Genomic DNA, 14,351 nt, shown 5'->3' with positions numbered 1-14,351 from the left:
TTTTATTTTTATTCTTGAAATCAATTCCTTGCCTAGCTCATTTAATTCATTATAACTTTGCCTTTGTCTAGTCGCTGTTCTCTTTTCAGTTTTTCTTAATCTTTCACATTTATTTCTTTGTTTTTATTGTTCCTCGCACACGTGTTCCTAGTATCGAAGTGTCTCAAAGTATCGATACATTTCTAGAGTTGTGTAACGCTTAAGGCTGCTATCGATTAGTTTCGAATATTACATAATCATACTTACTTACATACATAATTTATATATCGTTCATACTAGTAAACATCATATTTAGGATGGTTTACCTTATAATTAACAATCAACCTATCAACTCGGCCATCCTGACCTTTTGATCGTCCCGATCAATTTTATATATTACAATTAGAAAGAAAAAAAAATAGGTTAAAATGTAATTATTTCTAACTTAAGAATCACTTTCTGCACCATTTCGACAATCTGGCCATCTTCGTAATCTACAAGCCTCAATTATGCCATCGTATAATATTTGAGTGATTTGACAATTCTCTATGTCTGACACCACATATCTATCGTTTGGAAGAATTTTCTTAATTTTATATGGGCCTCTATATTTGGGTATGAACTTTTTGTTTGTTCCTATAACTGTGTTCACATTTCGCACGGCAACAAACTCACCTTCAGTGAAAAAAAGAGGTGGTTTGGTTTTTCGCAAATGCACTTCGGCGCTTTTACGTTGAGCATTTTGGATTTTATCATCTGCTAGTTTCCGCAATTTTCTCAAGTCATAACTGGGATATTTCTCTTCTTCTAGGTACTCACTAAATGCATCAATTTCACATCCTTCTTGCTGCACCCGAACAATAGTATTGACGGTGTTTCACCTGTGGTTGACTGAACAGAATTATTTATAGCGTATTCTACTTTGCTTAACAACTTATGCCAATCAGAGTGCTGGTCATATTCTTAAGTATTCTATTAATTCTTTCTATTTGTCCGTTTGCTTGAAGTAAAGCTGTGGCAACCTTAACGTGTTCAATGTTATTGTCTAGCAAAAATGCACTGAACTCCATCGATGTAAAAAAACTTCCCCTGTCACTAATTATTCTTCTTGGACGACTATAGAACTGAAAATATTTTTCTAAACATTCGTTTACATCCTTTGTACTTGTTGAGTTTACCGAAAAAAGTTAAACAAATTTGGTAAAAGAATCAATTATAGCAAAAATGTGTTTTTTGTTGAGGTTGAGGGAAGGGGACCAAAACGGTCGACATGAAGGTGTCAAAAGGAATTGGTTTTTTTGGTATGTTGTGTAGGGTACGTCCAGTCGCCTGCCTAGAAACTAAAAACATTATACACTTCAAACAGTTTCTAATAAATTGGTCCACCTTGTTATCCATATTGGGGAACCAGTAATGTCTTATTATTTCCGCAACGCATTTTTCAGAGCCTAGTGACAAAGTCGTTCATGAACGTGGCGCATAAGATTGTCCTCCATTTCTGATGGCACATATAGGAGCAAAGAATCATCCGACTGTTTTCTATAAACAAGACCATCATCAAGCAAATAGTTCTTAACTGGCGCAGACTCCAATTCCTCCTGAAATTAATTTGTCTCTGTTTTGTGAGGCTTGTAACTGGAAATTTAGGCTATCCTCATCTATTTGAGTCGTGAATGCTTACAGTCGGCTCGAGGCATCTACTCAAAGTATATACATGAGTCATATATTTGCCGCTTCGGTCCTGGACAACGTAATTGTAATTTTCCAATTCGAGGGCCCACCTTGCGATTCTGGCGTTTAGGCTTCTTCGATTAATCCTTTAGGTCAATGAATTGCAGTCAGTTATTATTTTAAATGGAATTCTTTCCAAGTATATGTCAAACTTTCTAAGCGAGTATATTATAGCAAGGGTTTCTAATTCGAAACTGTGATACCTTGACTCGGCCGGTGTCGCAGCTTGGGAAAAATAAGTGTTCAGGCCACGAAGGAGCACCCGGTATTCCCGGCTTTCCGCTCTCCCCATCTGCTCTCCGCTCTCACCCAGCTTCCCTTTTCCCCACCACGAAGTCTCCATGAAGTCTCCACTGCGCTCTCAACAGCATTAGAATAAGTTAGAATAGTGAGTTCGATTTTCATAGTGAATAAAAGTGGTTGCGCCCACACCCCTACCGAACACCGAAACACCTACGTCTCGTCATTCAACTACAGGACCTGTGCACCTTCCAGGACCCTCCAGAGGACTCGGTCATCCCCCTCTACGTTCATTTTTGGTCCGTCAGCCGGATATTTTTCTTTTGGATCCCGCTTCGGTGGCTCGATCCTCTTCAACATACAACAGCAAGATAAGTACGAAATAAATTATTAATTGCCGGTCTCCAGTAAGTGTTTCGAATATACAATTTCGTCTTACTTTTTGGATGATATTCATGTCAAATCAAATTCCGATTTCAATCCGACAATACGGCAATCAATAACTTCAAATTTGTGTGCGGCCATCTTAATCGTTCCCCCCTTTGTGCATATTAATGTACAAAAATTCTAAGTCCAGTTGGCCGTGTATCATTCATAAATCAACCTGCAATTTTCCAAAAAATTCCTACGAATAATTTTACAAACTCCTAAATTAAAAAAAGTGTTAATTTTTTGCGCGTGCCACAGTGAAAAAATATAACAATTTTCAATTAAAGTGTTCCGGCAATATTGGCCCCCATTCGTTTTTGTTCTTTTTCACTGTGTAGAGCCTCCGCTCACAAAGTTACATTTTACATTCACATTTACATATATTCTACAGTCCACTTATCTCCAAAACAAAAAAATCACAATTACAAACAATACACATACCCGCCGGCAAGAAATATTAACTATGTTTCACCTCTCCTGGTAAAAAATTACATGCAACCATACATTTACATTTTTCCCGTCGGCGCTGCAAATAAAATACAAAATTGTCCAATCGCATTTTTTACTTACATATTACTCTCTGATCTACTTACATTTTAGTCTCTGAGCGAAAATACATATTTGCAGAGGCTTCATACTTACATATTTTACTCTGAGCGAAAATACACATTTACAGTGCAGCCTCTTACATATGGTTATTTGACCAAAATACATATATGAATATTTGATTTCAGCTATTCTTGGGCGGAGGTGCAGAAAGAAACAGGTGGCTTATGCACAAAATTAATATTTGTTTTTTTTTCTCGTCTGGGTAGTTGAAAAATTCCAATTCCAATGCCAACATTCCGGAAAAGCCCGAGTCCATAAAAAACTCCGAGATACTATATTCATGGGCGGAGGTGCAAAAAGAAACAGGAGGCTTATGCACAAAAATCAATATTTGTTTTTTTTCTCGTCTGGGAAATTGAAAAATTCCAATTCCAATTCCAACATTCCGGAAAAGCCCGAGTCCATAAAAAACTCCGAGATACTATATTCATGGGCGGAGGTGCAAAAAGAAACAGGAGGCTTATGCACAAAAATCAATATTTGTTTTTTTCTCGTCTGGGTAATTGAAAAAATTCCAATTCCAACATTTCGGAAAAGTCAGAGTCCATAAAAACTCAAAAATACAATTTTTTCAAGTAGCGTGCCCCATTCCAATCGTTCCACACACATACAATTCCGCATATTTGTTTTTTTCTCGTCTGGTTAATTTCTGGTCTCGTTCTGGTGAAAATTTCCAATTCCAACATTCCGGAAAAGCCCTAATCCATAAAAACTTCGCAATACTATTTTTTCAACTCGTTCCACACACCTACAATTCTGTCTTTTTCACATCCAAACTGACACAGCTAAAATACCATTTTTCAAGTAGAGTGTCCTATTCCAATCGTTCCACACACATACAATTCCGCATATTTGATTTTTTCTCGTATGGTTAATTGAAAATTTCCAATTCCAACATTCCGGAAAAGCCCTAATCCATAAAAACTTCGCAAGTTCGGCTACGCCAAAAACTTCAAGTTCATTAAGTCCAAACGCCAAACCCGCTACTTCCAGTTCAAGGGTGACTCGATCCATACAAAAAATGGCTTCAACTGCTTACGAGTTAGCTTTAAATAAGTTCATTGCGGTCTCAGATCGTCTAAGCGATCTCGAAAGCAGAACCAACACTCCTGGGAACGAAACTCCAAGCGTTTCCATGCTCCAAATCCGTCGGGAGCAAGTCCGAGTGTTATGGGACAAGGTGGAGAAAGAGTTCGACGTATGCTCAGAGTGCATTACGGCAGCAGGCGAGGATGCAGCTTCCACATTGCCCATTCTCAAGTCAAAGTATAACTACTGTTATACAGTGTATGAGAGATACGCCGCTCAGCTCACAGATATAATCCAACAGGGCACAGCTCCGCCAGCTCAAGCTCAAGCCCCTGCCCAGAACTATATCTCCTCTGGCTGCCTCCGTGCGACACAGAGGTTTTCTCAGGCGATTACCTACGCTGGCCCACTTTCCGGGACCTTTTTACAGCGATATATATAAATAATCCAAGGCTCACGCCTGTGGAAAAGCTGTTCCACTTAAACGCTAAAACGAGCGGTGACGCGCATGCCATAATCGCAAATTCCCCTCTCACCAACGATGGCTTTCGCTCAGCTTGGGATAACCTAACTGAGCGGTTCGACAACAAGCGATTGCTAGTAAATAGCCAGCTTAAAATCCTCTTCAACCTCCAGTCGATTTCGCAAGAATCTGGGGCAGCTCTAAAGGAACTGCAAACTACGATTCAAGGCTGTCCGAACGCCTTGGAACTGTGTGGAATCCTGATTACAGATTGGGACTGCATTCTTGTCTATATGTGTTCGTCAAAGCTCCCCAAGCTTACACTTTCCTTATGGGAGCAGTCCTTGCACGATAAACCCGCAATTCCAAAACGGGTTGACCTGAACACCTTTCTCACTGAGCGCCATCGAACCCTCGAGGCCATAGATGACGTGCGACCTTCTGGGTCAAGTCATTCGCAGTCCAAAGCAACGAATAAATTCTTATGAGACTAAGATAGTTCCGAAACCGAGACGTTGCGATCTGTGCTCAAGGGAAAGCCACCCTATACGCACTTGTCCACGTTTCCTCCAAATGACAGTAGACGAGCGGGCCGCCTATATCCGAAACAAGCAATTGTGCTTGAACTTCTTTGCGCGAGGGCACCAGCTTCGGGACTGCACAAGCACCCACAGCTGCTTCACCTGCCGCAGTCGCCACCATACGCTGCTGCACCGAAGCAACCCGTTTGCCAGCCCTCCAAGTCGGCCTGATGTTCCCATGTCACGACCAGCAACTTCGACAGAAGGCTCAGCCGCTTCCGATGACCAGTCGGGAGTGCAAGTCTGTTTTGCGTCAGGTGCAAGATCGGTTCTGCTGGGGACAGCCATCATAAATATTTGCCCCCTGGGTTCGAGCTTCCAAGCTCGTGCCCTTATCGACTCAGGATCCGAAGCAACATTTGTGACAGAGCGTCTGTTCAATCTTTTCAAATTACCCTTCCAAGTCGTCCAAGCCCAAGTCTCAGGCTTAAATCAGACAGTGTCCGCCCAGTCCAAGAAGCTCTGTCATTTTACAATCAGATCTCCAAGTAGGCCCGCTCTGCAGTTAGAGACGTCAGCCTATGTCCTTCCTCAACTGGCAGGAAATCTGCCTTCCTACCCAATTCCGCAAGACTTTCTTCGAAATCTTCCCGATTTACCATTGGCGGATCCGAAGTTTTATGAGAGCGCACAGATAGATGTTCTGATAGGAGCCGACATTCTGCCTTCGGTTCTCCTAAATGGGGCAAAAACCAACATCTGTGGCTCCCTCCTTGCACAAGAAACAATTTTCGGGTGGGTGCTCACTGGGCCAGTATCCGCTTCCACCCAGAGTCAGATTGCCACCTTCTCTACGCAAATTTCCCAAGCGTACGACAATAGCTTAGATAAAATCCTCACCAAAACTTCGCAATACTATTTTTTCAACTCGTTCCACACACCTACAATTCTGTCTTTTTCACATCCAAACTGACACAGCTAAAATACCATTTTCAAGTAGAGTGTCCTATTCCAATCGTTCCACACACATACAATTCCGCATATTTGATTTTTTCTCGTATGGTTAATTGAAAATTTGCAATTCCAACATTCCGGAAAAGCCCTAATCCATAAAAACTTCGCAATACTATTTTTTCAACTCGTTCCACACACCTACAATTCTGTCTTTTTCACATCCAAACTGACACAACTAAAATACCATTTTTCAAGTAGCGTGTCCTATTCCAATCGTTCCACACACCTACAATTCCGCATATTTTTGATTTTTTTCTCGTCTGGTTAATTGAAAAATTCCAATTCCAACATTCCGGAAAAGTCCGAGTCCAACAAAAAAAACTAAAAAAATCCATTTTCAAGTAGCGTGATCCATTCCAATCGTTCCACACACCTACAATTCCGCATTTTTTTCATCCAAACTGACACAAACATAGTGTGGCGAGATCCACAGCTATTCGCGAGCGTTTTTTGGTCTTAGTATGCCCGGTGGAGATGATAAGAAAAAGGTATCTGCTTCCCCCTTGAGCAAAACCAAGTCCACGCTCTCGCCGCTGGCAACCAAAAGCTCCAAGAGCCCACCAAGCATCGTGGTGAAGCCGGCTACGCCAAAAACTTCAAGTTCATTAAGTCCAAACGCCAAACCCGCTACTTCCAGTTCAAGGGTGACTCGATCCATACAAAAAATGGCTTCAACTGCTTACGAGTTAGCTTTAAATAAGTTCATTGCGGTCTCAGATCGTCTAAGCGATCTCGAAAGCAGAACCAACACTCCTGGGAACGAAACTCCAAGCGTTTCCATGCTCCAAATCCGTCGGGAGCAAGTCCGAGTGTTATGGGACAAGGTGGAGAAAGAGTTCGACGTATGCTCAGAGTGCATTACGGCAGCAGGCGAGGATGCAGCTTCCACATTGCCCATTCTCAAGTCAAAGTATAACTACTGTTATACAGTGTATGAGAGATACGCCGCTCAGCTCACAGATATAATCCAACAGGGCACAGCTCCGCCAGCTCAAGCTCAAGCCCCTGCCCAGAACTATATCTCCTCTGGCTGCCTCCGTGCGACACAGAGGTTTTCTCAGGCGATTACCTACGCTGGCCCACTTTCCGGGACCTTTTTACAGCGATATATATAAATAATCCAAGGCTCACGCCTGTGGAAAAGCTGTTCCACTTAAACGCTAAAACGAGCGGTGACGCGCATGCCATAGTCGCAAATTCCCCTCTCACCAACGATGGCTTTCGCTCAGCTTGGAATAACCTAACTGAGCGGTTCGACAACAAGCGATTGCTAGTAAATAGCCAGCTTAAAATCCTCTTCAACCTCCAGTCGATTTCGCAAGAATCTGGGGCAGCTCTAAAGGAACTGCAAACTACGATTCAAGGCTGTCCGAACGCCTTGGAACTGTGTGGAATCCTGATTACAGATTGGGACTGCATTCTTGTCTATATGTGTTCGTCAAAGCTCCCCAAGCTTACACTTTCCTTATGGGAGCAGTCCTTGCACGATAAACCCGCAATTCCAAAACGGGTTGACCTGAACACCTTTCTCACTGAGCGCCATCGAACCCTCGAGGCCATAGATGACGTGCGACCTTCTGGGTCAAGTCATTCGCAGTCCAAAGCAACGAACGCTAGCGGGTCTTTAAGCAGAATAAATTCTTATGAGACTAAGATAGTTCCGAAACCGAGACGTTGCGATCTGTGCTCAAGGGAAAGCCACCCTATACGCACTTGTCCACGTTTCCTCCAAATGACAGTAGACGAGCGGGCCGCCTATATCCGAAACAAGCAATTGTGCTTGAACTTCTTTGCGCGAGGGCACCAGCTTCGGGACTGCACAAGCACCCACAGCTGCTTCACCTGCCGCAGTCGCCACCATACGCTGCTGCACCGAAGCAACCCGTTTGCCAGCCCTCCAAGTCGGCCTGATGTTCCCATGTCACGACCAGCAACTTCGACAGAAGGCTCAGCCGCTTCCGATGACCAGTCGGGAGTGCAAGTCTGTTTTGCGTCAGGTGCAAGATCGGTTCTGCTGGGGACAGCCATCATAAATATTTGCCCCCTGGGTTCGAGCTTCCAAGCTCGTGCCCTTATCGACTCAGGATCCGAAGCAACATTTGTGACAGAGCGTCTGTTCAATCTTTTCAAATTACCCTTCCAAGTCGTCCAAGCCCAAGTCTCAGGCTTAAATCAGACAGTGTCCGTCAAGTCCAAGAAGCTCTGTCATTTTACAATCAGATCTCCAAGTAGGCCCGCTCTGCAGTTAGAGACGTCAGCCTATGTCCTTCCTCAACTGGCAGGAAATCTGCCTTCCTACCCAATTCCGCAAGACTTTCTTCGAAATCTTCCCGATTTACCATTGGCGGATCCGAAGTTTTATGAGAGCGCACAGATAGATGTTCTGATAGGAGCCGACATTCTGCCTTCGGTTCTCCTAAATGGGGCAAAAACCAACATCTGTGGCTCCCTCCTTGCACAAGAAACAATTTTCGGGTGGGTGCTCACTGGGCCAGTATCCGCTTCCACCCAGAGTCAGATTGCCACCTTCTCTACGCAAATTTCCCAAGCGTACGACAATAGCTTAGATAAAATCCTCACCAAATTCTGGGAGGTGGAGGATCTACAAATAAAGTTGGTAAAGGAATCCTATTCCGTCTGCGAAGATAATTTTCTCCGAACGACCACGAGAGATGCGAACGGCAGATACGTCGTAACCCTACCTTTTCGCGACCCGGAACATCCAGGGTCAGAGGTAGGGTACTCCAGGTCGTTTGCGTTATCTCAATTTTTGAGAAACGAGCAACGCTTAAAAGGAGACATTCCGCTAAAGATACGATACGACTCAGTGATTCAAGAATATCTGGATCTGAACCATATGAGAGAGGTCTTTCCTACCCACGATTTCGCCAGCTACTACCTTCCACATCATGCCGTACTTAAGCCTGAGAGCACTACTACAAAGCTGCGCGTAGTATTCAACGCATGCAGTCCTTCTGCGAATGGGGCCAGTTTAAATGATATCCTTTATGCTGGCCCAGTCTTACAGTCCGACCTTACCATTCAAATCCTAAAGTGGCGGTACTTTCAATACGTGTTTAGCGCCGATATTGAAAAGATGTATCGGCAGATCTGGGTAGATCCGAAGCACACGCCTTTCCAGCGGATATTGTTCCGTAATCCTGATGGGGACATCCGAGAGTTCGAGTTGAAAACGGTCACGTTTGGAGTCAATTGCGCTCCGTACCTAGCCATTCGCGTGCTTCAACAACTGGCAACTGACGTACAACACAGCCATCCTAAAGCGAGTGATGTCATTCGTCATTTTATGTATGTAGATGATATCCTAGGTGGCGCCGACTCTAAAGAAGACGCTCGGCTCTCGATTCAAGAGCTACAAAGTGCCCTCAACTCCGCTGGGTTTCCATTGAGAAAATGGACGTCCAATCATAAGGATATTTTGGCTCACATTCCGAGTGACCATCTCCTGCGCTCCGATTTTCTGGAGATCGATGCCGAAAGCACGGCAAAAACGCTCGGTGTCCGTTGGAAAGCCACATCTGATGAATATTTCTTTGTTCCGCCCGAATTATCCGATGAATCGTCCCTTACAAAACGCCAGGTTCTGTCACAAATTGCCAAATTGTTTGACCCTGCAGGGTGGCTCGCGCCCTTCGTAGTGCGTGCGAAAATCTTCATGCAGGAGATTTGGCTGCAGGACCTGGGGTGGGACGACGAACTTCCAAGTGATCTGTGTCTGAGATGGCAGAGCTTTCTACAAAGCTATTCTGCCTTAAATCGAATCCGCATTCCAAGGTGGGTCTCCTTCCGACCAGAATTCAGAGTCGAGCATCACGGTTTTTGTGACGCGTCTCAAACGGCATACGGTGCTGCGATCTATGTACGAGTGGAAGTGGGGCATACGACTATGGTGCACCTTCTCACTGCCAAGACGCGAGTTGCGCCGGTAAAAACGGTATGCCAATACTCACATCCGAACTCTTCTGCTGGACAGACTCCACCATTGTGCTCGCATGGTTAAACAAGCCAGCTTGCCAGTGGACTACTTTTGTTGCCAATAGGGTGACCAAGATTACCCAGTCTACAAAGGCCGAGAAGTGGTCGCATGTTCAATCCGAACACAATCCCGCAGACCTGGCCAGTAGAGGGGTAGCACTTCAGGAATTGGTCGACAATCCTCTTTGGTGGCATGGTCCCGCATGGTTGCAAAAGCCACGCAGCCAATGGCCAAGTCAGGGCGACAATTACCCAGCGACCGAGCTAGAGAAACGTCCCCTTAAGTCCCACGTCGCAACTATTCCGTCTGAAGATTTCCTTGACCGTTTTTCCAAGTTCGACAAAGCACTGCGGGTTCTCGCTTATGTCAATCGTTTCATCCAGCGATGCAAAAAACAAGCAACACCCTCTGATAAGCACCTGCTAGCGGCGGAAATTTCCGCCGCGGAACGACTACTTATTCTGACTACTCAGCGCAGAGACTTCTCCCATGATTATCACTGCTTAAGTGAAAAGCGCTCTGTGCCTTCTTCAAGTTCTATCCTGAGCATGAACCCGTTCATAGATCAACATGGTCTGATAAGAGCGTGCGGTCGCGTGACGGCCTCCGACAGCCTTCAATATGATGAACGGCATCCAGTTATCCTTCCATATAGCTGCCCACTTTCTCGCCTACTTGTCCAGTTCACTCATCGCATAACCCTCCATGGCGGCAACCAGTTAATGGTACGCCTCATTCGGTCAAGATACTGGATACCAAAACTAAAGAACTTAGTTAAGGCAATAGTAAACTCCTGCAAGGTATGCGTGATCTACAAGAAAAGGCTACAAACACAGTTGATGGGCACCTTGCCGAAAAACCGTGCGTCGTTCTCCCGACCATTTACGTACACGGGAATGGACTTCGCCGGCCCATTCGAAATTAAAAATTATACCGGAAGAGCGTGTCTCATAAAAAAAGGATATGTGTTAGTGTTCGTTTGTTTTTCCACCAAGGCCATCCACTTAGAGCCTACCTCTGATCTCACGACTGTAACGACCTGATTTCTATGTATTCTCGAGGCTTCATCGATCGAGAACTGGTCATATTCGAGAGGCTGCAGGGCTGCACACTATCGTCATGCGCGACGATAATAACGTAAAACAAGGGTAATATCCCCGGAACCACGCGATGCAACATGTCATCGATAGCTAAGTAGACGAACTGCTCCGTGAGGGGGCCATCGAACCTTCCAGAAGCCCACACAGCGCTCTGTAACGACCTGATTTCTATGTATTCTCGCTCGCTACGTTAACGGGCGGCTAGCTCAGAGAGGTTATGGGTTCGTTCCACCAAATTTATTTTGGGTGATTGCCTTTGACCAATGAATAACGCAAGAGTTCTGTTGGGATCGTAACTGTCTTTATTCGTCTCCTTGTACAAGCCTCGCGGCTCTTCAGCTGCTGCTGCTCCTCGTCGTCGTCCTCTGCGGCGTCGCTCCTCGTCGCTGTCCTTCGCGGCGTCGCTCCTCGTCGTCGACTGTTGCTGGTATCTGCCTTGTGAACCTCACTAACGGGACCGGCAAGGTGTCTCGCCTAGCAGGTAGAACGCCGTTCTGCCTTTTCGCCTAGCTACCTTTATCGCAGGCTCCCTAAGTTGGTCCGGATTGTGTCGGCAAGGTGTATCGCCTAGCCGGTTGTATTCGGTTCGACCTCTTCGCCCAGCCACCTTTATCGCAGACTCCACGCAAGGACTCCCTGAGCTCGATTTAACCACGACCTAGCACCCTTTGGATCTCAGCGTTGAAGCCTCAGCCTTGTAGACTCTCAGTCGTTCGGCGTCTCGACTTTGCGATCTTGATCCTGGTACTCGGCACTTGATTAACTTGCTACTAGTCTCGCGTACACGCACTCGCTTTGACTCTCGCACTATTACTCTTCCTTGTGCTGCGCTTGCGCCGCCTTTTATAGCCTGTGATGGTCCCGTTATTTCCCTTTTCCAGCTCGCGTGATCGGGTCAAGGTCCACTGCCGCACCGTTAGTTCACGGTGCGTCCTCTTTGTGCGGGTCCGAAGTCCGCCAATTTACCGTTCGACCCTGTTGCCCTTGCCGTATGAGGGTCCAATGTCCAGCGTGGTACCGTTAATTCACGGTGTCTCCGCTTTGCCCGGGTCCAAGGTCCGTTGTTTACCGTTTGACCTTGTTGCCCTTGACTCCTCCGGCATTCTCGCCTCCTTCGCTGTTGCTATGCAGCTCTCCTGCCTCGGAATTTGTGGGGAGTTTTAAGACTCCTCACACGACCGAGAAGTTTCTCGCCGCTTTCGCTCGCTTCGTTTCCCGGAGAGGGTGTCCTCGACAAGTCCAGTCTGAAAACGGAAAAACCTTCGTTGGCGCTGCCGCCTTGCTTTCTCGCGACTTCCTTCAGGCTGTAAAAGAGTCTGTGACAGATGCCTATGGTCATCAGCAGCTCACCTGGCAATTTATACCTCCGGGAGCCCAAAACACTTCAAAACACTGTTCTATAAGTACACAGCCACTCGAAAATATACTTTCGAAGAGCTTTCGACGCTTCTGGCAAAAATTCAAGCTTACCTAAATTCCAGGCCACTCTCCCCTATGTCCGAAGACCCTACCGATCTCTTGGCCCTGACACCAGGTCATTTTCTTGTTGGAGGACCTCTCCTGTCTGCCGTGGAACCAGAAGTCAAAGGGGACACCAGGTCTATGATCAACCGCTGGCAGCATCTAAAGGCTCTCCATCAGCAGTTTCGTATGCGATGGAAGGAAGAATACCTTAAAGAACTTCACAAGCGCAATAAGTGGCAGGCCCCCGCGAAGAATCTTCACGTCGGCGACATGGTTGTCATAAAGGACAAGAATTTGCCTTCCAACGAGTGGCGGCTCGGCAGAATTGACTCTGTCTTCCCAGGAGCCGATGGCAATGTCCGTGTAGTGGACATCCGCACGGCACGCGGGGTTGTTAAACGTCCAATCACCAAAGTCGTACTTCTGCCTGTGGAGCCTTCAAAACTTCCACAATAAATTGGCCCACATTTTGTTAGTCCTAAGTTGTTATCAACAATTCCTAATATGATTTCCCTTTATTCATCTTCATTCATCCATGATCTAGATCAGAAAAATGGCTCCCCGAACACGCACCGAAGAACCCCTGGACGGCAGACGTACTCGAGGTATTAAATCCTACCGTTGCCGAGTCTGCAAGGGAGTCCATCCTCTACGGAAGTGTAGCAGGTTTCTGAAGCTGAGCGCTGAGAAGCGGCTTCGTGCAGTCTTGGTAAACAAGTATTGCTCGAACTGTCTTGCCCACGACCACTCGAAAGCTGACTGTCGCAGTGGAAAATGCAAGAAGTGCCAACGGAACCACCACACGCTCCTGCATATGCATGAGCGGTCTAATTCTGGGCAGCGTTCGCGCCGGCAAAATCCGCCAAATCGCCCGACGCCTACGTCAAGGCAGCGCTCAGCCTCCCCTACACCAGCTCCGTCGCTTTCATCGCTGCTACAACGTCACAGCGTCAACGTCCTTCCGACTGCTTCGGTGATGGTGAAAACCGGAAGCAAGACTTTCGAGACCGCAGCTTTAATCGACCCTTGCACACCAGTGAGCTGCATCGACGCTTCTCGGGCCGCCGCATTTCGGTTGCCAACGACCAGTGTTGGTGACGACAAGGTGTGCAACGCGACGATACAGTCCAAATGCGGGACGACCAAGATGGAGGTGGTGTTCAAAGTCGAGCCCAAGGTGGGCATTCGCACACCGACTCGGACACTCAACGACGCCGTCCGTACCAAATTTAAGGGCATACAGCTCGCGGATGAGCGGTTCTATCTTCCCGCCACAATTTCTGTCATTCTTGGGGCGGACGTGTACCCCAAGGTGATCCAGTCGGGGTTCCTGATGGTCGACGAAGGACTGCCGGTCGCCCAGAAGACGGTTTTTGGGTGGATCATTTCCGGCGCCTGCCACCAACCTTAGAAGCCATCTTCTTTTGCAACGCTAGCGATTGCAAGGGGGGCGGAATGTTCAGGCCACGAAGGAGCACCCGGTATTCCCGGCTTTCCGCTCTCCCCATCTGCTCTCCGCTCTCACCCAGCTTCCCTTTTCCCCACCACGAAGTCTCCATGAAGTCTCCACTGCGCTCTCAACAGCATTAGAATAAGTTAGAATAGTGAGTGCGATTTTCATAGTGAATAAAAGTGGTTGCGCCCACACCCCTACCGAACACCGAAACACCTACGACTCGTCATTCAACTACAGGACCTGTGCACCTTCCAGGACCCTCCAGAGGACTCGGCCATCCCCCTCTACGTTCAATAAGCAAAAGGATGAAACTTTTTAT

At 46.4% G+C, this 14,351-nt stretch overlaps 1 protein-coding gene across 2 annotated transcripts; it reads left to right on the top strand.

Annotated features, from left to right (window-relative positions):
* Nucleotides 1-2,288: 2,288 nt before the first annotated feature.
* Nucleotides 2,289-14,094, top strand: LOC128261172 (uncharacterized). Of its 2 annotated transcripts, none has more exons than XM_052994721.1 (2): nt 2,289-2,325; nt 13,121-14,094. In XM_052994721.1, exon 2 carries the CDS (start codon nt 13,130-13,132, stop codon nt 13,985-13,987), a length of 858 nt encoding a protein of 285 aa, XP_052850681.1. In that variant the 5' UTR covers nt 2,289-2,325; nt 13,121-13,129; the 3' UTR covers nt 13,988-14,094. The 2 variants fall into 2 exon arrangements, with proteins under 2 accessions (XP_052850681.1, XP_052850680.1); XM_052994720.1 differs by lacking the exon at nt 2,289-2,325 and adding an exon at nt 3,022-3,073.
* Nucleotides 14,095-14,351: the final 257 nt, after the last annotated feature.

The sequence above is a fragment of the Drosophila gunungcola genome, assembly GCF_025200985.1.
Source record: "Drosophila gunungcola strain Sukarami chromosome Y unlocalized genomic scaffold, Dgunungcola_SK_2 000041F, whole genome shotgun sequence".
Classification (NCBI taxonomy): Eukaryota; Metazoa; Arthropoda; class Insecta; order Diptera; family Drosophilidae; genus Drosophila; species Drosophila gunungcola.
The sequence above is the reverse complement of the archived record's forward strand: the minus strand, read 5'-3'. Positions and strand labels throughout refer to the sequence as shown.